Raw genomic sequence first — 26,531 nt, 5'->3', positions numbered from 1 at the left:
TTGGTGCGGATACAGTGCGAATTCAGCCATACAAAGTGTATGGCTGAATTCGCATCCGCACATCCGATCGCATGTAATGAAGGAGCAGTGCGCTCCGAATTACATGTGATCGCCGCAACCGCAATGTGAACCGGCACTAAACTTCCCTCCTCTGGCAGAGGGAACGAAAAGACATTGTATGAATTGTGTTTACTTAACTGACAGGCATTTGCAGGAGGCTCTTTTTTTTTTTTATTGACAGGCATTTGCAGGAGGCTCTTTTTTTTTTTTTTTCTTTGACAGCTGTTCTCTGCTCCCTCACAGCTATGTAAAGAGCAAAACCGGATTGGCCCGTGGATCTGTTAATTTTACCAATCCCCCATCCAGCTATTATGGCCATATCTGCGCCGATATCCGATCCTAATATCGGATCAGTGCATCCCTAATTAAATTGTTCCAAATATTTACCGAGAATTTCAACGCATAACAAAAGACATGATTGCATGCTCTGCCTCATACAATGTGAAACAGTTCACAAAAAAGGCGACCGCGGCTATCTACAATATTCCATTTTAATAAGACCAGGAATCCATCCAACAAGATTAAATCCACCGGTTTTCAATTTTTTTAACTTTAAGGAAAAACAAATATCCTCACATAATTTTTTTTGTCTGCAGAAATATCTACACGTTTATTCTATGGACATTAAGGGAAAATATCATACATACACTGTATAGATTCCTTTCCTCAACTAGAATTGGTATATTTTTTTAAACCTGAAATCAAAAATTAGGGCTAATGTCTAAAACCAAAATACACACAACAAAGAAAAGTACAAATGCTGAAGTCTCTGAATACTAGAACCCATCCTGAGACCTAAGGGTCATACACACGGGCCAAATATCAAACTGCATCATCTGGTTCAATAGAAATAGTAAGACCAAACCTGGCTGTTCAGCCAGCTTCTGTCGAAGAGGCACGAACGAAAAAGGTCTGCCAATCAGCATCCGATCAGCGCTTTCAGCCAATGGCTGGGAGTGCTAACCGATGTGTTCTGGCGAGGGGGCCGTCCCCCTGTCAGAACACAATAGCTCAGCAGGGGAGAATGCTGTACTAACATTGCACAGTTTGTACAACAAGCCACTATTAAATCCATGCATATGTAAATCAGATAAAATAAAAGCATATCTTAAAGTGATTGTAAACAATCACCTTGTAAAACAAGCTATTCAGTTTATAATAGAAAGGCAAAACATTTGTATTATAGATCTAAAGAAAACATTACAAAATAGGATTTTTGACTTACCATAAAATCCATTTCTCTGATGTTCATTGACAGACACAGCTCCTGATGGTCTTAACCATTGGGTTATACTGTCACCTACAGGAGTAGGAAGCTAGGCAGAAAAAGTCTGGCTACACCTATAGGCAGTCCCAGGGGGTACACTCCCTCTCTCTGCTATAGGGTACTCAGTTTTGTTACAAGCAGTGTCAGAAGAGTTACAACTCTGCAGAGGGCTGGGTGCTGTATCTGTCAATGAACATCAGAGAAATGGATTTCACGGTAAGTCAAAAATCCCATTTTCTCTTTTGTTCATAGACAGACATAGCTCCTGATCTTCTTAACCATTGGTACGTCCCAAAGCAGTATTTAATATGAGGGATGGGAACAGCGAAAAAATAAATTGCCAAGGCTAAACTATAGCGAACCAGGTAAACAGGAGCTCAACCAAAACAACTGGAGCCCACCTGAAAAAAAAAAAAAACAATACAACCTCAAAGAGGACCAGGTCCTCAAAACAGCAGCCTGCAAAACCTTACGGCCAAACGAAGCATCTGCAGATGCCAACACATCCACTTTATAGAACCTTGTGAAAGTGTGCACTGACGACCAGGTGGCCGCCCTGCAAACCCGCATCACTGACGCCTGATGACGGAAGGTCCAGGAGGCACTAAGCGCCCGACTAGAGCACGCCATGACAGGGAAAAGAGGAACCTGACCCCTGATGGATTAGGCCTGAATCACCGTCTGTATGATGCATCTGGAAATGGTTGCAGAGGAAGCAGACATATAGTGAGTCTAACTTCCTAAAAGACTCCGTAGCTGCCAGGTACACCCTAATTGCCCAGACCACATCCAAGGCATGCATAGCAATTTCCTTTGAATAGTTCGAGCTTCAGCCGCGTCCTCCCTCTTTAACCACTTCCTTATGGATGGACGTCAAATGACGTCCTGGGCTTTAAGTTTGGATATCTGAATGATGTCTGCAGCTGCAGGCATCATTCAGATATATTTTTTTTCCGCCGGCGAGTCCCTTCACTATAAGAACAATCATAGCGCGGCTGTTCAGCCACTTGATCGTTCTTACAGACGGTGGGAGGGGACATCACCCCCCCCCCCCCTCCCGTCGTCCTTCGGTGCTTCTACCGGCTCGCCTGTGCGATCGGTAAGCCAGAGAAGGAATCGGCCGACACCGAAAGTTTACCATAGACTGCGAGGACCAGATGGTCCCCGGCAGTCTCTTTGACTCTTGGAGGCATGGGCGCGACGTGAGGCCCTGGCAGTTTTCAATACTGCACTGATCTCGGCATTCAGCTGAGATGTTTTTTTTTTTTTTTTTCAGGCTTTCTAGCCTGTAGGAGAGATCTGAGGTCTTATTGACCCCAGATCTCGCTATAAAGCGGACCTGTCATTCACTATTCCTATCAAAAAGGGATGTTGACAATCCTTGCAATAGGAATAAAAGTGATCAAAAAAAATGTAAAAAGATAAAGTGTAAAAAAAAAAGTAAAGTGCCCCTGTCCCCGCACGCAGAAGCAAACGCATGAGTATGTTGCGGCCACATATGTAAACTAAAACTACGTTCAATCCATACATGTGAGGTATCGCCGTGAACGTTAGAGCAAGAGCAACAATTCTAGATCAATACCTCCACTGTAACTCTAAACTGGTAACCTGTAAAAAACATTTAAAGCGTCACCTACAGAGATTTTTAAATACCGAAGTTTGCGCCATTCCACGAGTGTGCGCAATTTTAAAGCGTGACATGTTAGGTATCTATTTACTCGGCGTAACATCATCTTTTAAATTATACAAAAAAATTGGGCTAACTTTAGTGTTTTTTTTTTTTTTTAATTCCCCCCCCCCCCCCCCCCAAAAAAAAAAAAAGCGATTGAAGAATTTCTGCACAAATACCGTGTGACATAAAAAGTTGCAATGACCGCCATTTTATTCCCTACTGCTCCGGCAGCACCACCCAGTTGCCAGTAACAGAGCACCAACCGATCCTCAGCAGAGAGGGATAGGATCCGACCAGACTCACCACCTGGCAGAAACAGGTACTTGCAGCCACCAGGATAATCTGAACTCCATGTGCAGGAATCAGGAAATAAAATAATCCAGGAGTTAGCACCAGGGGATGAAGAGGGGCTCCGACCACTGAAATCGCTGCCCAAAGGGCTCCACTGCCATAGTCACCGCTATTTTTAATGGCAAACCACCACAAAATAACCGCCGGACTAAGCCAACTTGGTGCTGTGCATTAAGCACAAAGGCCACAGCAAAATGGCAGCCCCACAGGAGGGATCCCTAGGCCTCCAAAAACGGCGCAGGCAGGAAAAGGGGCCCTGACAGGAGCCCCTACCAGGTAGAGCCCCCCCCTCCCCTCTTACCATACCAGGAATCAGGCAGGCACCGCTCCAGACAGAACCTCCTCTTCATCAAAACGGGAAGCTGTCGGTCAGGAGGAATGCTGCGACTCGGGCCGTGACCACTGGATCTAGATTATCCAGCCCATCACCCAGTCCGGCAGTTGATTGTAGATTTCACAGGGAAAAAAAAAATGGATAAAAATCTATCCAAAAGAAAAAATTGCCAGGACCAAAGATCCCACCAAGGAACTAGGTCTTTACTCCTAACTAGGCAGGAAAAAACTGAGTACCTATAGAAGAGAGCGGGAATATACCCCCTGGGACTGCCCATAGGCGTAGCCAGACTATTTCTGCCTAGTTTCCTAATCCTGTAGGGGCAGTATAAGCCAATGGTAAGAAGATCAGGAGCTGTGTCCGTGAGCGAACGAAAGTGACATACATTTTTTCCCTTCTTTTGGAAGTGATCACATAATCTTGGTTCTAAGCTGCATAAGAACTGGGGGGAGGAGAAGCAACAGTACATTGATCGTCCCAGTGAATGGCTGTGCAGTGGGGGCGTTAGTACAAGTCTGATCATTGAAGGAGAGCACACTGAGTTCCCAGCTGAGAACTGACAACTGTGTGCTCTCCTGCTTACTGTGGTCAGTTTTTAATAGGAAAGCAGAGGGACTTGCAGGGACACCAGGGATATTACACAAATAAAGCAATACAAAGAGAACAGGATACTTTTCCATACATGTACAGGGTATAGCAAAAACATATCAGGAATATAAAATGTTGGGGTAACACACTTTACCCAAAATAGGAGAAAAAAATTTTAGCTTAAAGAAAAGGAGAGTTAAAACGGCTATCAGGATTTTTTTAGGGGTTTTTTTGCCACCTGTGTCCTTTGCCCTTAGGGAGATTTTACATGACGGTCTGTACTGTACAATTAACAGTATGTGAGACGGTTACCACAGGGACTGGTGTCTCCATTGAAAGATTACACTAGTCCTGTTCTGGTGGCAAATCAAAATTTATTATTTACCTTCACATTCATTTCTGAAGACATTGGTGATTAGGGCAATCGGTGAGAGTGAATGTCTCTAAAACGTGACACAGTCAGCAATACAAACCAGAGGTTCTTAAAGCAGAATTAAACCCAAAAGCAAACATATTGCAGCTTAATTTTTAGATGTGGTAGCTGCATTCGTTTTTTTAGGCTTGCTTTACTTTATTTTTACCTGGTGATATGGTCAGTAAGTGTTTCCTGCAAATGTAGCGGTTAGAGTTTTGAGACAAACCATTTACTACTGACAAGGATACCAATGATCAGCTTTTATATATTCATGCAAAACCTTTATCCTAGAGCTGCACGATTTCTGCACAAATACCGTGTGACATAAAAAGTTGCAATGACCGCCATTTTATTCCCTACTGCTCCGGCAGCACCACCCAGTCGCCAGTAACAGAGCACCAATCGATCCTCAGCAGAGGGGGAAGAGGATCCCACCAGACTCACCACCTGGCAGAAACAGGCACTTGCAGCCACCAGGATAATCTGCACTCCACATGCAGGGATCAGGAAATAAAATAATCCAGGAGTTAGCACCAGGGGATGAAGAGGGGCTCTAACCACTGAAATCGCTGCCCAGAGGGCTCCACTGAATTTGCACCGCAATCGCACCCAACACGCACAGGACCCTTTTTTGGTCCACAGCAGAATCGGATTGCATGGTGGTTCACACTAGTGCGATTGATTCTGTGCGAACATTCAGATCGCACTGTGATATGCGATCTGATCTAGGGGTATCAACTTTTAATTGACACTCCCAGCGTATCGCATTTAGCAGTTTGAACTGCCAGGGGTGTGGACGCTATGCGGGAACACGCTGTATATTCGCAGCAATTCCACATCGCAGAAATGTGAACTGGGACTTAAACATTTAAAAAAATAAATAATAAAATACGGTAAATTGCAATTTCGATTCCCTCCCCCCTTCATGATTCTAAAACGGCATGTCCGATTCATAACTATAAACACAATGCTCTACAATGTATCTTTTCGTTCTTTCTTTCCTGATTTTTCTTGTACAAAAATCGTACTAAAACAGTACACATAAGGCCCCTTTCCCACTTCTGCGACTTCAAAGTCGCGTGATTTTACTGCGATTTTGACACGACTTTTTGCCACGATTTTGACGCGAGTTTGACTGGGCTTATAATGTTTTTTACTACTTTGAAGTCGGTGCGACTTCAAGTCGCACAGATATGAATGGGGCTCATTGGAAATCATGGAGAACGACTTGTCATTCGATTTTGCAGTCCCAAATCGCATGACAAGTCGCACAAGTGTGAAAGGGGCCTTAAAATGAAAATAGTTTGTTTTTTCCGTAGGAGAAGAATTTTGGAGTTTATCCCTTTGAGAATTTTCGTACGAAAATTCAGAATCGGCTGTGGAAAGTTGGACACCACACGAAAATTCTTTGGAAGAAAATGTTCGCCTGGTTTTCTTATAGTGTGTACTAGCCTTAAGGCTCCATTCACACCTTAGCGTATCATTTTCAGGCGTTTTTTGCAGGCGTTTGACATCTAACAAAAAACCTTGTCATCTGTCAAAAAAGAAGCTTATGTACTTTTTTGAGCTTCAGGCGACAAAGCTCTCAGATGTCAACAGGGGCCATGGAAATGAATGGCATTTTGCTTGTTGAGCGTTTTGAGACTTCAGACATGAGAGTTTTACGAGCTGAAAAATGCGCAGGTGTGAACAGGGCCTTAGCCTTTCTCTGACACTTGTTGCTTACAAGTTAAAATAAGTATTTGATTTGATATGCTAGAAAATTAATTACTTAGAATCCCCAAAAATGATATACTTTTTTTTTTTTATCAGAGACCATAGAGAATAAAATGGTGATCGTTGCAATCTTTTACTGTATGTCACACTGTATTTGCGTAGAAGTCTTTTAAATGCAGTTTTTTGGGGAAAAAATACACTTTAATGAATTAAAAAAAAAAAAACAAACCGTAAAGTTAGCCCAATTTTTTTATATAAAATGTAAAAGAAAATGTTACGCGGAGAATCGTGATCTTTATTCTAAGCAAAAAAATGGTGATTTTCATTTTATCCAGAATTGTGCAGCTCTACTTTATCCCAAAAGAAAAAAAAACTGTTGTTGTAACTGCAGTGTTAGCTATTAAACACTCCCCTCCCTACAGACTGACAAAGCTGCTGTCCAAAGTTGCCCCTGTGCTCCCTCATTCAGAGTGGGGTCACTAATACAGGAGGATGTGTTTCTAGCCAGATCACAAGGTGAAAATAGGAAAAAAATCCTAAAATATATTATATATATATATATATATATATATATATATATATATATATATATATATATATATATATATATATATATATACACATACACACACACACACACACATACACACAGTGCCTTGCGAAAGTATTCGGCCCCCTTGAACTTTGCGACCTATTGCCACATTTCAGGCTTCAAACTTAAAGATATAAAACTGTAATTTTTTTGTGAAGAATCAACAACAAGTGGGACACAATCATGAAGTGGAACGAAATGTATTGGATATTTCAAACTTTGTTAACAAATAAAAAACTGAAAAATTGGGCGTGCAAAATTATTCAGCCCCTTTACTTTCAGTGCAGCAAACTCTCTCCAGAAGTTCAGTGAGGATCTCTGAATGATCCAATGTTGACCTAAATGACTAATGATGATAAATAGAATCCACCTGTGTGTAATCAAGTCTCCGTATAAATGCACCTGCACTGTGATAGTCTCAGAGGTCCGTTTAAAGCGCAGAGAGCATCATGAAGAACAAGGAACACACCAGGCAGGTCCGAGATACTGTTGTGGAGAAGTTTAAAGCCGGATTTGGATACAAAAAGATTTCCCAAGCTTTAAACATCCCAAGGAGCACTGTGCAAGCGATAATATTGAAATGGAAGGAGTATTAGACCACTGCAAATCTACGAAGACCTGGCGTCCCTCTAAACTTTCAGCTCATACAAGGAGAAGACTGATCAGAGATGCAGCCAAGAGGCCCATGATCACTCTGGATGAACTGCAGAGATCTACAGCTGTGGGAGACTCTGTCCATAGGACAACAATCAGTCGTATACTGCACAAATCTGGCCTTTATGGAAGAGTGGCAAGAAGAAAGCCATTTCTTAAAGATATCCATAAAAAAATGGATTTTTGTAAGAACTTACCGTAAAATCCTTTTCTCTTAAGCTCATTGACAGACGTAGTCTTCTTGATTCTCAAGAGCTGGGTTATGTTGTCTCCGCAGGAGTAGGACTAGGCAGAATGACAAAACGTTCTGGCTCCACCTTAGGGGCAGTCCCTGAGGGTATATCCTCCCTCTCTCTGCTACAGGGAATCAGTTCTGTTTAAAGCAGTACAGAGAATTTAACCCAACCCAACTCAATGATAGAGGGGCGGGTACTACGTCTGTCAATGAGCTTAAGAGAAAAGGATTTTACGGTAAGTTCTTACAAAAATCCATTTTTCTCTATCGCTCATTGACAGACGTAGTCTTCTTGATTCTCAAGAGCTGGGACATCCAGAAGCAGTGCCACAAATGAGGGGTGGGATTGACAAAATCAAATCCAATCTAGAAGGCCCAACCGGTGCCAAACTAGAAGTTTTAAAGGCTCATTATAAACAAAGAATGAGACTAAAGAAAGATTTTCCAACGGAAAAAAACCCTCAAGGTAGACCACTGGTCTCCTCAAATTGCGGCCTGCAAAACCTTGCGGCCAAATGAGGCATCAGACGATGCCATTACATCAACTTTATAATGTTTAGAAAAGGTATGCACCGACGACCAGGTAGCCGCCTTGCACACCTGGACCACTGACGCCTGATGGCGAAAGGCCCAAGACGCACTAAGTGCCCGAGTGGAGTGCGCCTTAACAGGGAACGGGGGCTCCCGACCCTTAATAGAATAAGCCTGCACTACCGTCTGTCTGATCCATCTGGAAATGGTCGCGGCAGATGCAGGCAACCCCTTTTTGGGTCCATCTGGGATCACAAAAAGTGAATCCGTCTTGCGAAACGAGTCTGTCGTTTTCAAGTATACCCTGATCGCCCGGACCACATCCAAGGAGTGTAAAGCAAACTCCCGAGGATGACTGGGCTTAGGACACAGGGAAGGTAATACAATTTCTTCATTCAGATGAAATTCTGAAACCACTTTTGGTAGGAAGGATGGATTCGGACGAAGAACCACCTTATCTCTATGAACCACCAGATATGGTGAACGACAAGATAATGCGGCCAGTTCTGACACCCTGCGTGCAGAAGTAATAGCCACCAAGAAGGCCACCTTCTGGGACAACGTGGGTAGAGGAATCTCCCTAATATCTTCAAAGGGAGGTTTCTGAAGAACCGACAACACTAAATTAAGATCCCAGGGGGGTAACGGCGCGTGCACTGGCGGAGCCAGATGTCGCACACCCTGGATGAAATTCCGCACCAAGGAATGAGTAGCCAAAGGCTTCTGAAAGAAGATGGCTAATGCTGAGACCTGACCCTTGATAGTACTCAAGGCCAGTTTCTGCTCAACCCCTTGTTGCAGAAAAGCCAATATTCGACTAATCGAATAAGACCGAGGGCGGAACCCCAAAGGTTCACACCATGCAATGTAGGACTTCCATGTGCGATGATAAATCTTTCTGGAAGTCGCTTTCCTTGCTTCAACTAGAGTAGGAATAACTGAAGCTGACAAACCTTTGTCCTTCAGCACCTGGGTCTCAATAGCCAGGCCGTTAAAGCCAGCGATCGTAAAGCAGGATGGAAGATCGGTCCCTGAGACAGTAGATCCTCCCTGAGAGGAAGTCTCCACGGGACGTCCGCCACCAGTCTGACCATGTCGGCGTACCAAGCTCGACGAGGCCAGTCCGGAGCTACCAGGATTACTGGGATTCCTTCCTCCTCTATTCTGCGAAGAAGTCTTGGCAGTAACGTGAGAGGAGGGAAGGCATATATTAGCTGGTATTGCCCCCACGGGGCGATCAGTGCGTCTGCGGTTTCTGCTAGAGGATCGCGGGAGCGAGCCACGAATCTCTGAACTTTCCTGTTGAATCGTGATGCCAACAGATCCACATCCGGGGTGCCCCACCGTAGGCACAACTGGTGGAAAACGTCTGGATGGAGGGACCATTCCCCCTGATCCAGGGTCTGACGGCTGAGATAATCTGCCTGCCAATTCTCCACCCCCGGAATGAACACCGCAGAGATTGCTGGAACAAATCGTTCCGCCCAGCGAAAAATGCAAGCCACTTCTTTGGCCGCTCGGACACTCTTGGTGCCCCCCTGGTGATTGACATAAGCCACGGCCGTGGCATTGTCCGACTGGATCCGAACCGAGCTGCCCTGGAGCTGCTCGGTCCAGTGAATCAGACAAAGTCTGAACGCTCTCAGTTCCAATACATTTATCGGTAACCTGGATTCTTCCGGGGATCAAAGTCCCTGGACAGATAACTGACCGAGAATTCCTCCCCATCCGGATAGACTGGCATCCGTGGTCACTGTCGTCCAATATATTGGCAGAAATGACTTTCCCTGGCTGAGCATCGGAGACCGAAGCCACCATACCAGAGACTCTCTGGTCTGTTTGCTCAATCGGATCTGATTGTCCAGGGATTCCGGATTCCGATTCCATCTGAGAAGAATCTCTTGCTGAAGAATTCGGGTATGGGACTGGGCAAATGGGACTGCTTCGAACGAAGCCACCATCAACCCCAGAACCCTCATGCAAGTCCGAAGGGAAGACCAGCTGTTGGACAGTAACAACTGGACTGCAGATTGAATCTTTCGGAGTTTCCCTACCGGAAGAAAAACTCTTGTCCTGACTGTGTCTAGAATTAGACCCAGATATTCGAGCCTCTGGGTGGGAACCAGAAATGACTTTTGCTGGTTCACCAGCCACCCGAATTCCTGTAAAGAAATCATAGTAATTTCTATGTTTTGTAGCAAGGTCTGAGGAGACTCTGCATGAAGATCGTCTAGGTAACCTAGAATCGATATACCTCTTTGGCGCAGAAGTGCCAACATTGGGGCCAACACCTTTGTGAAGACCCGCGGAGCCGTGGCGAGACCGAAAGGTAACGCCACAAACTGATAGTGGTTCTCCTCTACAGAAAAGCGTAGAAAACGCTGATGTCCTGCGAAAATGGGAATGTGAAGATAGGCGTCCTTGATGTCTATGGACGCTAGGACATCCCCTGGATGCAGGAAGGCTGCTACCGTGCGAATGGACTCCATTCTGAATCTTCTTATGTTGACGAAAGAATTGAGTGCTCTTAAGTCCAGAATTGGACGCACTTTGCCCTCTTTCCTGGGTATTGTAAACCGGTTTGAATAAAACCCTTGAAACCGTTCTGTCCAAGGAACGTGGACTACCACTCCTTGTTGTAGTAAATCTGTGACTGCTCTCCGCAGATCTTCTAAACGATCTGCGGATAGTCGGATATTGGAAGGGAAGAATCGCGCCGGTGGGAGAGATCGAAACTCGATCTTGTATCCTGACCTTATGACTTCGCAAACCCATTTGTCCGGGATTCTGGAAAGCCATGGATCCGGGAACCGGCGAAGACGTCCCCCCACCCCAGTTATGGGTGGGGGCGCACCTTCAGGCTTTGGATGGTTTATCTTCAGGTCTGGAGGGGGCGGGCTTTTGCTTGCCCGACCAATGACCCCTGACGCCTCCTGCAGGAGCTTTGGAGGACTTCGTTTTTTCACCCGCTGGACGAAAAAACCTCTTGTGAGCAGAAAAAGAAGGCCCTCGTCTTTGACGAGTTCCTCTACCTTTAAAATTTTGCGGTAAAAAGGTGCTTTTTCCACCGGTGAGATCCTTAATGATCTCATCTAAGTTGGCTCCAAATAGACGCTCTCCTGAAAAGGGGATATTAGCCAATGCTTTTTTGGAACCTTGGTCGGCTAACCAACCTTTTAGCCACAGTGTACGCCTGAGAACCACTGCTGAGACTGATGCTCGCGCCATTAATGGAGTCTAACGCCGCATCACATACAAACTGTAACCCCTGTATCATTTGTTCCAACAAATCTGATACCGCCTGAGGGACTTCTTCTAAGTCCCGGCGTAACCACTTGGTCCATTCAGTTACAGCCTGCGAAACCAGACCAATAGCAATTATTGGTCTGAAAGCTGATCCAATCAAGGAAAACATGGTGCGAGACATAGCTTCTATCTTGCGATCCACTGGATCTTTAAAAGACGGAGCGTCTTCTAAAGGAATAACCGTGGCTTTATTCAATCTAGCAATAGGTGAATCCACCACAGGTGGTTCTGTCCATTTCTTAATAAGGGTTTCCTCAAACGGATAACGCCTGTCAATGCGTTTAGAAATATTAAAAGTGCGTTTTGGCAGACGCCATTCTTCTTCGATTGGATTGCCAAAACATTTGGGCAATGGAAAAACCTTCGCCACTTTGATGCGCTTTTTAGTCCCAAAAGGGATCTCAGTTTCAGCTATTTCTGATGGAATACCCTGTAACCTTAAAGTCTCTTGAACAGATATAATGAGTGCGTTTACCAACGCTTCCTCTCGGGCTATGGCGGATGCCGAAACATCCTCCTCACTGTCTGAAGAGACAGGACCCGAGACACCAATACCAGATGAAGTACCTGCAACTGCAGAAATAGGCTCAGAGTCTGAATCCGAGGTTTCAGATAATAAGGGGTTAGGCGGGGGTCGCTTTCTTGCGCCCTGTCCCTGACAAGCCACTTCCACCCGGGACACAAAAGTTTCCATAATAGCTGACAAAGATTCAATTGTCAATGGGGTGCTGGAGGATCCCGCAGACCCCTCGAGGGGATCCGGAGGAGATACATGAGTGGCAGGGTCCATGTTAATACAGGACACCTTTGCCAGCAAAACAAAAAAACTTTTTTTTTTTTTTTTTTTTGTGTGTCTCCCCCTAGCGCAATAGCGCCCCTCAGAGTACCTGCTTCTCGATCCCAGAGAGAGAGAGAGGGACCCCCAAGGCTCACCAACCGATGCAGTGCAGTTTCCAACAAACTGCAGTCAGCGTCTGTCTTACACAGACTGGAAGGAGCTGTTTGCTTTTTCCCGGGCAGAAGGCGTGGCTCCGCCCCCTGTGTACGCCTTCTGGCGTTCCCAGCCCTCCACGAGGTAGCTGGGCTCACAAAACATGGCCGCCCCCATAGAAGAGACATAAGACTCCAAAAACATGGCGGCCGGCGTGACCTGAGGACATACATGCATTCGGTCTACGGCAAAATGGCGGCGGACCGCCGATATCGTCTTCCCAGCACATCCACCTGCACTCTGCTAAGAGGTGACATATGGATCTACAGAGATACACTGCACATAAGGTAGGATTATACCTCCTATGTCTGCTGTAATGTTACAGTCTGCTGGGTAGAGTGTTAGCTCTTGAACCAAGTCCACTTCCCACAAACACATGCTGTATTACAAGGGGGACTTGTAAGTATCAGATATATACTGACCATATATGGAGGGGCCCATAATATATACTGCCTCATAATGAGGAAAAAAGGGAACGTTTACTCACCATACCGAACCGACAGGCACCCTCTCTTCACAATACCCTCTCCACCGGGGTGGGGGTTTGTGGACGCCTCGACTCTCTGGTACCTGGCGTCCAAGCGAGACTTTTAACTCGCAAGGTCAGTCCCTTCACTGGGACTCCGTCGCGGCCGACCCAGCGCACTGGTCTGCACGCGCTCGTAGGCAGAAACCGGGGTGACCACTGGATCTCAACATCCAGCCCGTCGCCCGGCCCCGCATACTTACTTGAATATGTCGCGGCCGACCAAGCGCAATGCCATGGTCTGCGCGCGCTCGTAGGCCGGCTGGGGTGACCACAAGTGTCGCCCAGTCCGGCATTTTTGCTTGAAGATCTCACAGGAAAAAAACACTGGAGAAAACTACCTAAAAAATGTCTTTTTCTTAAAGAAAAAAAGTCTTGCCAGGACCAAAAGATCCCAGCAAGGAACTTAGGTCCTTACTCCTGACTAGACAGAAAAAAACTGATTCCCTGTAGCAGAGAGAGGGAGGATATACCCTCAGGGACTGCCCCTAAGGTGGAGCCAGAACGTTTTGTCATTCTGCCTAGTCCTACTCCTGCGGAGACAACATAACCCAGCTCTTGAGAATCAAGAAGACTACGTCTGTCAATGAGCGATAGAGAAAGTGTTGTTTAAAGTTTGCCACAAGCCACCTGGGAGACACACCAAACATGTGGAAGAAGGTGCTCTGGTCAGATGAAACCAAAATCTAACTTTTTGGCAACAATGCAAAACGTTAGGTTTGGCGTAAAAGCAACACAGCTCATCACCCTGAACACACCATCCCCACTGTCAAACATGGTGGTGGCAGCATCATGGTTTGGGCCTGCTTTTCTTCAGCAGGGACAGGGAAGATGGTTTAAATTGATGGGAAGATGGATGGAGCCAAATACAGGACCATTCTGGAAGAAAACCTGATGGAGTCTGCAAAAGACCTGAGACTGGGACGGAGATTTGTCTGCCAAGAAGACAATGATCCAAAACACAAAGCAAAATCTACAATGGAATGCTTCACAAATAAACATATCCAGGTGTTAGAATGGCCAAGTCAAAGTCCAGATCTGAATCCAATCGAGAATCTGTGGAAAGAACTTAAAACTGCTGTTTACAAACGCTCTCCATCTGTTTTGCAAGGAGGATTGGGCAAAAATTTCAGTCTCTCGATGTGCAAAACTGATAGAGACATACCCCAAGCGTCAAGGTGGAAAAGTTCAAGCGGGCCGAATACTCGCAAGGCACTGTGTGTGTATGTATATTATATATATAAATAAATAAATCTACCACATCTAATCATTGTTAAGCTGCAATATATTACATTTTTGGTTTTGGGTTTAATACCGCCCTAATAGTTTTTCCTTTAGTTATACATGGCCAATATAACTTCCTTACTTTGACTGTTCTGTTTTTATATTTGTTTCCTGTAGGCCCATGCGCATCAGGACAATAGAACTATGGAAAGCAACTTGGACTTGATCAAGTTGTTCAGTTTAATTCCAAAGGAGGTACTGCTACACTGTCTGGCTGAAACAGAACACCACATTTTGGCAGGTACCACAGTTTATATATCTGTATCTGAGCTGTATGCCTGGTGATCTGATTTACACTATGACAAGCTTTTGGCTCCAGGGTATGATCAGTTTAGATGGCCATCGAAATACGAATATTCTAGTTATGTTATCTGTCTAATTTTTTTTTATATCTTTCTGAACTCATTAAAAAAATTGGATTTTTGTCTTATTGTAAAATCCTCTTCCCTTAAAGCGGAGTTCCGCCTCCCCCTCCAAAAATTAAAAGTCAGCAGCAACACATACTGTAGCTGCTGACTTTTAATAGGACACTTACCTGTCCTGGAGTCCAGCGATGTCTGCACCGCAGCCGATGTTTCCATTAGCTGTCGGGTGCTGCCGCTGCCGGTAAGGTAACCCAGCAGTGAAGCATTGCGGCTTCACGGGCGGGTCCCTACTGCACATTCCTACTGGCTCAGCGGCGGAGGAGGGGGGCCGAGCTTCCAAGGGACGGTGCCGCATCCCAGAAGTGGGGAAGGGTAGCTGTCAAAAACAGGTACCCGTTCCCCCCCCCCTCCCCCCTGCAAGGTGCTAAATGTGGCACAGGAGGAGGGGTGGAAATGAAAAGGGCGGTAGTTCCACTTTTGGGTGGAACTTTACTTTAAGTTAACTGATGGACGCAGTCTTATCTTGATATCAGTAGGGTTATGCTGCCCCCTACAGGAGTAGGACACTAGGCAGAAAAAAGTTCTGCCTACGCCTATGGGCAGTCCCAGGGGGTATACCCTCTCTCTCCCTGCTATAGGATGTCAGTTTGGTATCAAAGCAGTGTCAGAGAAAATAATATCAACCCAACTCAAAAATAGAGGGGCGGGTACTGCGTCCGTCAATGAACTTAAGAGAAAATGATTTTACGGTAAGACAAAAATCCAATTTTCTCTACCGTTCATTGAAGGACGCAGTCTTCTTATCCTGATATCAGTAGGGACGTCCCAAAGCAGTGCCATAAAATGAGGGGTGGGACAGTAGAAAAATAGGTCCCCAAGACTAAACCATAGCCAACCAGGCAACCTAGGACTCATCAGAAAAACAAGATGAGACTCACCTGAAAAACCATAAAAACCCTCAAGGGAGACTAAGAGCCCCCTTAAACAGCAGCCTGAAAAACTTTGTGGCCAAAAGAAACATCTGCAGATGCCAACACATTCACCTTATAAAATGTTGTCAAGATATGAACAGACGACCAGGTAGCTGCCTTGCAAACCTGAAGCACAGATGCCTGATGGCGAAAAGCCCAGGAAGCACTAAGCGCCCGAGTAGAGTGCGCCTTAACAAGGAAAGGAGGAAACTGACCCTTAATCGAATAAGCCAGCACCACTGTTTGTCTGATCCATCTGGAAATAGTCGCAGCAGACGCAAGGCAGCCCTTTCTTAGGGCCATCCGTAATCACAAAGAGCGAATCTGACTTCCGAAAAGACTCAGTAGTTGCCAAGTACACCCTGATTGCCTGAACCACATCCAAAGTATGCAGTGCAAATTCCTTAGGATGTTTTGGCTTAGGACACAGAGGGTAACACGATGTCTTCATTCAAGTGAAAACTGGAAACCACCTTCGGAAGGAAGGACTGATCCGGATGAGTAACCACTTTATCCCTATGAACCACCAGATAGGGGGAATGACAGGACAATACCGCCAGTTCCGACACCCTGCGTGCAGAAGTAATAGCCATCAAGAAGGCCACCTTCTGGGATAGGGTAAGTAAGGGAACCTTCCGAATACTTTCAAAGGGAGGTTTCTGGAGAACCGACAGCACCAAATTAAGGTCCCAATTTGGCAACGGAGGTTGCACCAGAGGTACCAGGTGTCGCACCCCCTGGATGAAGTTATGCACCAGAGAATCGGTGGCTAAAGGCCTTTGGAAAAAAATTGCCAAGGCCGAGACCTGACCCTTGATAGTACTCAAGGCCAACTTTTGATCAACTCACCGTTGAAGAAAAGCCAAGATCCGAGCCACCGAGTAATAAAGAGGGGGAGCCCCAAGAGACCCACACCACGCAATATACGCCTTCCACGTCCGATGATTGATCTTTCTAGAAGTCGCTTTCCTAGCTTTAAGCAGAGTAGGAATCACTGAAGCAGACAACCCCCTGTCCTTCAGTACCTGGCTTTTAACAGCCAAGCCGTGAAAGCAGGATGGAAGATTGGCCCGAGAAAGCAAGTCCTCCCTGAGGGAAGTCTCCAAGAAGTGTCCGCGACTAGCCTGACCAGGTCGATGTACCAAGCTCGGCGAGGCCAGTCCAGAGCCACAAGAATGACCGGAATGCCTTCCGCCTCTATCCTGCGAAGAAATTTCGACAGCAGCTTGAGAGGAGGAAAGGCATACATTATCTGATACTGACCCCACGGGGCAACCAGTGCGTCTGCGGCGTCTGCCAGAGGATCTGAGGAATGGGCCACAAATCTCTGCACTTTCCTGTTGATCCGAGACGCCAACAGATCTACATCTGGGAGTGCCCCAACAAAGGCACAACTGCTGAAATACCTCCGGATGGAGAGACCATTCCCCTGCATCCAAGGCCTGTCAACCAATCCTGCCGAGAGCCCCTCCCCACCCAGACTGGCATCCATGGTGACAATCGTCCAAAATAAAGGGAGGAAGGATTTCCCTTGCTTGAGCATCGGGGACCGAAGCCACCCTATCAGGGACTCCCTGGACACCTGGCTCAGCTGGATTTGATTGTCCAGGGAATTCGGATTCTTGTTCCTTTGGAGAAGGATTTCCTTCTAGAGGATCCTCGTGTGGAATTGAGCGAAGGGGACCACCTCGAAGAACGACACCATCAGTCCCAGAATTCTCATACAGGTCCGAAGGGACGACCATTTGCTGGACAGCAACAGCTGTACCGCGGTCTGGAGTTTTTTTGGAGTTTTTCCTGGAGGAAGAAACACCCTGGCTTAGGACGAGTCCAAAGTCAGGCCCAGATAGTCCAGTCTCATGGAAGAGAGCAAGGACGACTTCTGAAAGTTCAGAATCCACCCAAAGTCCTCCAGAGTTCTGATGGTAATTTCCAAATATGTTTCCAGAACCGTGGGAGACTCCGCACGTAGAAGCAGATCGTCCAGGTAACCCAGGACCGATATCCCCCACTGCCGCAACAGCACCAGGACCAGAGCCAACACCTTTTTGAAGACTCGAGGAGCAGAGGCGAGACCAAAGGGTAATGCCACAAACTGATAGTGATCCTCTCCCACGGCAAAACAGAGAAACCGTTGGTGTCCTGCACATATCGGGATGTGAAGGTAGGCATCTTGATGTCTATGGAGACCAGGAAATCCCCCTGATGTATGGAAGCCACCACTGTGCGAACTGATTCCATCTTGAATTTTTGAACTCGCACAAAGCAATTCAGAGCCTTCAGGTCCAGGATTGGACACACCTTGCCTTCCTTCCTGGGAACCGTAAACAGGTTTGAATAAAAACCCTAAAAACATTCTGCACACGGAATCGGAACGATTACTCCCTGTTGTACCAGGTCCAGAACTGAGAGAGCCTGTAAGTGGTCCGGGGACAGTCGCACATTAGAAAAGAAAAACCTTACCGGCGGGACGGATCGAAACTCAATCTTGTAACCGGACCGTATGAAGTGGCCTTGTCCTCAGGCCTGGAGAAACTAGATTTTTGTTTGCCAGACCAGGGTCGCTTGGAACCACCCAAGGGGCCCTTGAAGAACTTTGCCTTTTCGACTGACCCTGAGGAACGAAAAAACTTCTTGTGTGATGAAAAGGAGGGACCCCGTCTGCGACGAGGGTCCTTACCCCTTGTTAGCCTGTGGGAGAGAGGTACTCTTATCGCCCTGTGAGACCTTTGATAATGTCATCCAGGGTAACCCCAAACATGCGATCTCCTTGAAAAGGTAGATCAGTTAAGGCCTTCTTTGAAGTCTGATCTGCGGACCAGCACTTTAACCAAAAAATAAGTCAGAGGACCACTGCCGAAACCGACAGTCGGCCCAATATGGGAGCAATATTCAGCACGGCATCACAAACAAATTGCAGCCCCTGTACCAACTGGTCCAACAGCTTCATAAAGGCAGGGGGGACTTGTCCCTCCTCCAGGTTACGGCGTACTAACTCAGCCAATTCAGTCAATGTTTGCGAGACAAGGGCAACTGTAACGCTGGTCTTAGTGCAGACCCTGCCAGGGAGTACATATTGCGGGTCACAGACTCCACCTTTCTATCCACCGGATCCTTAAAAGGACGGAAAATCCTCCACTGGGATCATGGTAGCTTTATTAAGTCTTGAGACCGGAGGGTCCACCATAGGTGGCACAGTCCACTTCCTACTCAGGGACTACACAAAAGGGTAGCGTCTAGCAATCCGCTTAGGCACCACAGGGGAATGCTTCTTTTTTGAGCATGCTGTCAAAATACGCGGGAAAAGGAAAAACCTTTGCTGCTCTGGATGGCTTGCGAGTGCCAAACATAACCTGCACCTCAGTCGCAGCTGCGTCCTCCATATTAAGGGTCTCATGCACAGATACAACCAGTGCGTCCACCAATGCCTTGTCTTGCGCGGCACTGGAGGTAGAAATGTCATCCTCGCTATCGGAGGAGACAGGGAGCGAGGTAGAAGGCCCGGCAGGGAGTCCCGAATCAGACTCAGAATCTGAGACATCAGATGAGGCAGGGGTAGGCGGAGGGCGTTTAGCACCTCGCTCTTTAAAGGCCACCTCCACCTGGGACACAAAGGATTCCAGGACCACCGAAAGTGCATCTATTGACAGCTGGGATCCGGAGGGCCCTGCGGCCTCCGAGAGGGGGTCAGGTGGGGACACATGTTCTGCAGGGTCCATGTTGCACCAGGGGAACCCGTAAGCAAAAAATAAAAAATAATTTTCCTTTTAAAAAACGTCCCACCGCGCCACAGCACCCCCAAGAGAACAGACAGAGCACACTGGAGACCCCCAGCAGAGAGAGACCCCGCAGAAACCACCCTACAGTAAAGCTGCACCAGGAGGCCTAGAATACCTGCACACACGAATCAGCAGCAATCTCGATCCCAGAAGAAAGATCTGGAGATCAGCACCAGGGTATAGGGAGGGGGCTCCACTCACAAAAACACCTCCAGGAACTCCCATTCAGTGATTCCTATGAGAAATCCACCAAAAAATGGAGCTGGGTGTACCAAAATGGCCGCCGCATGCCGAGCTACTGGGGAACCTCCCAGCATACTGAACAGAATCAATCGGAAGGTGGGCCCTGGAGTGACAGGTGGAAACCCCTCCCCCGATCGTTCGTCCGTCGCCTGACCCCCCCTATCAGCATCCACCCCAAAATCCACCAGAGGAAGAGAGGGGAACATTTCCTCACCATACCGGAACAGGCGGGCGCCATCTCCTGACAGAACCCCTCTCCGCCCAAGTGGGGGGGGGGGGGTTTATGTCAGCCAAATAGGAACGTTGCGACTCGGGCCTAGACCCGCGAGACGTTTCACTTCCAGTGGGACTATGTTGAGGAGCTAAGGTCTGCGCGTGCTTGTTGGCCGGCTGGGGTGACCACTGGATCTATACACCCAGCCCATCGCCCAGATCTAGCATAGTTTCTTGTAGATCTCACAGGAAAAAAATTCAGAGAAAAAGCAAAACTAAAAATAAAAAAACTATCTAGAAATTTTTTTTTGCCAGGACCAGAGACCCCAGCAAGGAACTAGGTCCTTACTCCTGACTAGGCAGATTTAAACTGACATCCTATAGCAGGGAGAGAGAGGGTATACCCCCTGGGACTGGCCATAGGCGTAGTAAGAACTTTTTTTTGCTTAGTGTCCTACTCCTGTAGGGGGGCAGCATAACCCTACTGATTATTATATTTATTATACTTATACAGTCTGTTACCCTTATAGATATATGCTCCTATGGTGAGTGGAGGCTTAGTGATCCCCTATTGGAGAGCCTCATTACACATTTTTGCTTCCCTGTGCCCGCCTGATGCAGGCGGGCTCTGCTCCCTCAGTTCCCAGGCTGGACATACCCCCGGATGATTTGCTACCCCAAAAACAGTTCATACCCCATTGCAAGTTACATCTTTGAGGCTATTAAGGCTTTTGTGCCTTGGATATATGGTTGCTCATGTATGTATATCTCTTCCAGATATTTGAATTATGCCCACTCCTGATGAAGTGAAATTTTTTTTCACGAAACGCGTTGAGTTCAATACAGGCAACTATTACTACAAGCGATTTTCTGTTTTTTGACCCCATTATTATGTACTTTATCAATAATTACCATGATAACATTGTACTACTGTGTATCATTGCTATGATATTATACCATTTGTATTCATATTTGTGTCATTCATGTTTATTCCCATTTTTTGGGTTACGTGTTTTTATTGAATATATTAGTCTAAGGATCTTCATTATTGGTCTATAGATTTAATAAACATATCTATAGATTTAATAAACATACCATCTTACCATTTATTTGTTTTTTCCTCATCTTTGTATCATTTATACTCAACACTAGCTGGTCACACCTCATATAAAGTCCCAATTTTGTGTTTGTTCTTTTGCTTTATGGCATATAGGGATGGAGACTCTGTTGGTCACGAGTCTCATATAAAGTCCCAAATACCCCCCCTCCCCCGGTGTTCTACTATAACCCTACTGATATCAAGATAAGACGACTGCGTCTGTCAATGAACGATCGAGAAATCTAGACTTTATAATTAAATTAGAATAGGCTTTGATAGCAATGAACAAGACCCAACAGAGTTAAAAAAAACAATGTTCTAGAATCTAGTGCATTAGGGAACCTGCCTACACTGGGATTTCCTTGATTTGCAAATCTTCCTATATTCTACCTATGATCGGTGCTATGAAAAGAGAAGAGGCAAGATGCAACAGCGCGAAGTGACCCGGAGCCTTTAGCCTTTGTATGCCAAGTTACAAGCACAATTACCCTAAAATGTTGTATGTGCTTTTTCGTGGACTCCATTCATATTTAAGTGTGCTGAAGTGACACCACTTTTTTTTTTTAGCTTTTTTTGTGGCGCATTTTTGGAGAAGCACCATTCATTTGAATGAACATCCCTCTGCTCCAAAAACACGCCAAAGAAGCATTTAGCAAATTTTCGCACAGAGCCAGGCGCATTTGGGGTTGCGATTACTGCCACAATTTTAGCGTTTTGTCACTTGACAATCGTGACTAAATCGCACCGTGTTTGGGGTGACATTAAGAAATGACATTGCAAATGCGGCCTGTGTTTTGCCACGATTCCAGTATGCTCAGGTGTGAATGGAGCCTTGTGGATATAGATGGACACATTTACTTTTTCTGCACAGGATTCAAACTGCAAGGAAAATTCTTGATTCCATAAAAAGTCATGAGAGGTTAGTTACAGTCTACTTTTGAAGCTGATCCAAACAAGCCAAATAAATGTCTCACCCGGATAAGGTGTGGCTTCGATGATTCCTTCTTTACTGTCATCAAAGCCATGAATAATTCGAGTTTCAGAAAGGCCAAGTCCTGCTGGCACTGATCGTTTTAGTTCCTTGAAAGAAGAAAAAAAAAAAAAAAGAACAAAGTTGGTTTTTAGGACAGTACATGGAGCATTTATATAGGAGTAGTGTGTGAATCAAAAGACAAAAAACACATCTAAACCTAAGCTTCCTAAAAAGGATTTTCAACTCTGCTTCCACCGTCCACTAACCTCACAAGTACTGCAGTCACAAAACAATCAGCAATAATAAGAAACACACACACAACCATTATTCAACAACTTCACCATTTTAAAGCATTTGCATTCATCTTCCATTTTAGCCCTGCTAGGAGAGATATGGGACACCCCAATAAATCTAAAGTATGTAATGTGAACAATAATAATAATAATAATAATAAACATTCACGCTTTAAAAAGCATTTATTTAAAAGGACAGCAAGACTGAAAGGTTCATTAGTGAAACTAATCCTAAAATAAAATTGGTAAAGATTGTTATGCTTTATACGATGTATAGCCAATGTATGCAGTGCTTTGTGCTCTATAACAATACAAAACACTTTCATTTACAAACAAGTCAGTGAAACAGCTTTCATATAATTACATGCATGTCTAGATTTATGAGATTAGAGAGAATGGATATTCAGCATTCTTTCATCCGGTTCTTTTTGCAACATCTCATCATTAGCAGGTGTGGTAGAACAATAGAATGTCAATAGCTGCATCCAGTAGAGCCAACATCCACATCAAAAATCAGACAGGAATTTCAGAAAAAGTGATTATTTCTGAAGCAAGAAAATGCAACATAACATACAGGGTGGTTCATAAGACAAATTCACTACTAATTCAACTGATCTAAACTATATTCTATTAACAAAATGTATATATGAATAATAGAACATGAATGGAGAGAAAGTCAGCCAGTACAATACATTTGTTTTTTTTTTTTATTCAATGAATATGAAAAAAAAAAAAAAAACTGAACGGATTCCGCCATCCACACTTTTGAGGTGGATGGGGGAATTCTCCCTATGAACTATTGTGTTCCGACAACGGGGGGACTTCAAAATTCAACAGGGTGATTGTATAGAGGTCAATTAGTAGTAGATTTAAAATTTCAATTTATGTATGGTGAGCTTAACCTCTTCATGACTGCGCTATAGCCGAATGACTGCTAAAGCGCGGTTGCATTGCCGGGAGTGCGTCATATGACGTACTCCCATGATCGAGCTTCTCACGCTCACCCCATGGCATGCATCTGAAGGCATCTGTGATCGCTGTGTCCTTGGGACACAGCTGATCACAGATCATGGTAAAGAGCCAATCACAGCGGCTCTTTACCAAATGAACAGCTGTGTCCAATCACAGCTGAACACAGTGTAAACAGTATTTGCCGATTATTGGTATTCCTCTCCTCCGGGATAACCGAAAAAATCCACATGGAGACATCTACATTGATAATCAGGGAATTGGGGCATTGATCATGAGTGCAGATTATCAGTGCGGCCCCAACAGTGCCCACCATTGCGCTAGTCAGTGTCCACCAGCAGTGCCGGCACAAGGTCATCCAGCGCCCAGGGCAAGGATGCCAAACTGCACCCCCCCTTCCCTTTGGGTTGCATCCCCCCCATCCCTGCAAAAAACCATTGTGCCCAGGGCAACCGCCCCTCCTGCCCAGTCCACCAGTGCTGCCAGCCTCATCGGCGCCCATCAGTGCAGCCTCATCAGCACACATTAGTGAAGGAGAAAATGTATTTTACAAATCTGAAAAACTTTAAGATTGTTTAGCAAACAAAAAAGCCAGTGGTGATTAAATATCACTAAAAGAAAGCTCTGTCTCAAAAAAATATATATAAAAATGTTGTTTGGGTACAGTGTTGCATGACCGTATAATTGTCATTCAAAGTAAGACAGCACTGAATGCTGAAAATTGGCCTCAGTAGGAAGGGGTTAAAAGTGCCCAGTAAGCAAGTGGTTGAGCAAAACACATTCATAAACATCTGAAATGTAGTAAGACCTATAGGAGAAGAACTGTTGAATTTTGTGACCCTTATTTATTATGTCCTGGGAGTAGGCACTGCTGTGTCACAGAATTCCAAGAACTTGCCTTCTGAACTACAAAGGTGCTGAGAGGAGGGAGTTGCAGGAGGCAGAGTCAGTGTAGTAAATCGCTGCTTATAGGCCGTAAGGTACCATGGAATATAAAGGAGATGAGAAGCTGCAAAGCATGCAAGGAATCAAGAAAGTTGCGGAAGGCTAGATTAATATTTGTACATTGCGCCAATGCATGCAAAATCATGTGCTCTCCTGCAACACATAACCCTTTAGCAGACGTGCATCAGCACTATTAATTCCATTAATTAAAGGCACACCCACACAATTTGCTAATGCGTGCATGCCAAAACCAGGTCTTTTGGCATGGCACGATTTTTTACAAGGGTCATGCATTTCCACACATAGCAAAGCCCACTGAAATAAATAGACTGCACTAAACACGACCTGTGGTGTGAATAGAGCCAAAAGAGAAGGTCAGCGCACAGGCAGCACTCCTAACATGAAAGGAGATTTTTCAAGTAAAGCTTATATTGTAAAAATACCTATCGTTTGTACTGCCATTACAATACTGGTGTTCTATGTATGCTGTGTGACCATAGATCTCCTTTTAAGAGTAACTGTCATGTTTCACGTGCTTTGTGATAAGTCTTTAAATGTTATATGTATTCTCCTGCCCCTGGTTCCTCCCCTCCCCTTAGCTCAGTTTATCCTGTATAGATAGCTCCACCCCTTTGTTAAATTTTCCCAGTAATGCATCTCAGCCTCAGGTCTCATGGAGTGGATCACATTATGATCTTTTGACCTATCCGATGTTCATTGTTGTAAGATCCTCACAGTTTATGGATTAAACTTCACAAGATCTTCATGGTGTCGTCTGGATCGAGTCACGGTCTGGTAATTCAGCTAAGAGTGAGGGCTATCGCTATCTCATCACAGCTTTTAAGTTACAGAAGTCCCACTTTCAATGCTTAGACTGGAGAGGCAGAACAGTAACTCCACGTTGTTGTGGAAATTTTATTAGGATGAGTGTGGACATTTTTCTGGTTGTGTTTTATTTAGCTTGTCATTATGGCTACTATTGTCGGTTTTTCTTGCAATACGCTCATTAGAGCGTGTACAGGTGAACTGAATATGAGGAAAGACTACTGGCAGTGAAAACCTTCCCTTAGATGTGTAGGCGCGTTAACTCTACACAGACATCTCCGTCAGCGAACACTCCATGTGCGGGTCTATTTGCCGGTATAGACCTATGTGTATTGCGTTGCGGAGTCAATATCGTTTTGATATCTGCCTATATGAAGGGATACACACTAATGTCTTTCTACTGTGTCTGATCACCATAGTGGAAACAGCATGGCTCTTTCCCTGCAGATAGCATCACGTCTATGGGAACAGTAGTATAATCCTATTAGGCATTGTTCTCTAAGTTTTGCTGAATGTGATTCATGCCAGTAATAGTAGCAGGAATACATGCACAAGTTTGATCAGAGCATCGTTCACGGTTCTACACGTTGGTTTCATTGTGTAGTATTAGGCAGGAAGACACGCACGCTGTTCTGCTCATTCACGATCGTGTACTCCACCTTTCTATTGTATATTTGAATGTATACAAGTTGGTCATTGGCTGATTTCTATGCGAGTAACTTGTGTCATGTGACTGTGGAACTGATTGGCTGATGTTGAATAGCCATCACTTTCTGCTGTTTCCTCTTTTGTTGTCCCATAAATAGAGCTCTGTGCCTTAACCAGGACATTTCTATTGAGCATCCAATGTGATACCATCCTGTGTGTCTGTATTACTGGGCACTGCTGAGCGTGCTCAATTATCTTATACAAAATAGCTGAGAACTGTGCTTTTTAGCACAACGGGATTGATTGCGATTGGCGTATATTAATATCCAAAAGTGAACTTATTAACGCAACCGAGTTATTTGTGCATCAAGCGTATATTAATTTCCAAGACAAATGGCAAGCCTAGGTAATTTAAGGAGCCAACGGAATTTTCTTTACAGCTGGGTCCAAAACAACAAAACCTCCGGCTGTTTGATAAGACCCACTTTATTTCAGCTTTTGACATTTTTTGTTGCCTTGAGACCAGGATTCATTTTCTCTGTCCGCTGTGTAAGGAAAACTCCACTCAGCAAAAGAACTTTGCTTCTCCTCTTTTGTATAACTGCAGGGTTTATTTTGTGTTTTTATCATTTGTAATTTGGGGTGGGTATATTGATTAGGGGAAAAAAAACTATACTGTCGTCCTC

General features: G+C 45.2%; 1 protein-coding gene across 3 annotated transcripts in view; it reads right to left on the bottom strand.

The window, feature by feature from the left end:
• The window catches only part of ARFIP1 (ARF interacting protein 1), a 260,045-nt gene that overhangs the window by 105,127 nt on the left and 128,387 nt on the right, over positions 1-26,531 (bottom strand). For all 3 annotated transcript variants that reach the window (XM_082244069.1, XM_082244071.1, XM_082244070.1), the window contains one exon: positions 22,167-22,272. In XM_082244069.1, the coding sequence (XP_082100195.1) occupies positions 22,167-22,272 (106 nt within the window). The remainder of the gene's footprint in view (positions 1-22,166; positions 22,273-26,531) is intronic.

This window comes from Pelophylax lessonae, assembly GCF_965119305.1.
Source record: "Pelophylax lessonae genome assembly, chromosome: 1".
Lineage (NCBI taxonomy): Eukaryota > Metazoa > Chordata > Amphibia > Anura > Ranidae > Pelophylax > Pelophylax lessonae.
Note: the sequence above shows the minus strand (reverse complement) of the source record. Positions and strands in the feature narration are given on the sequence as shown.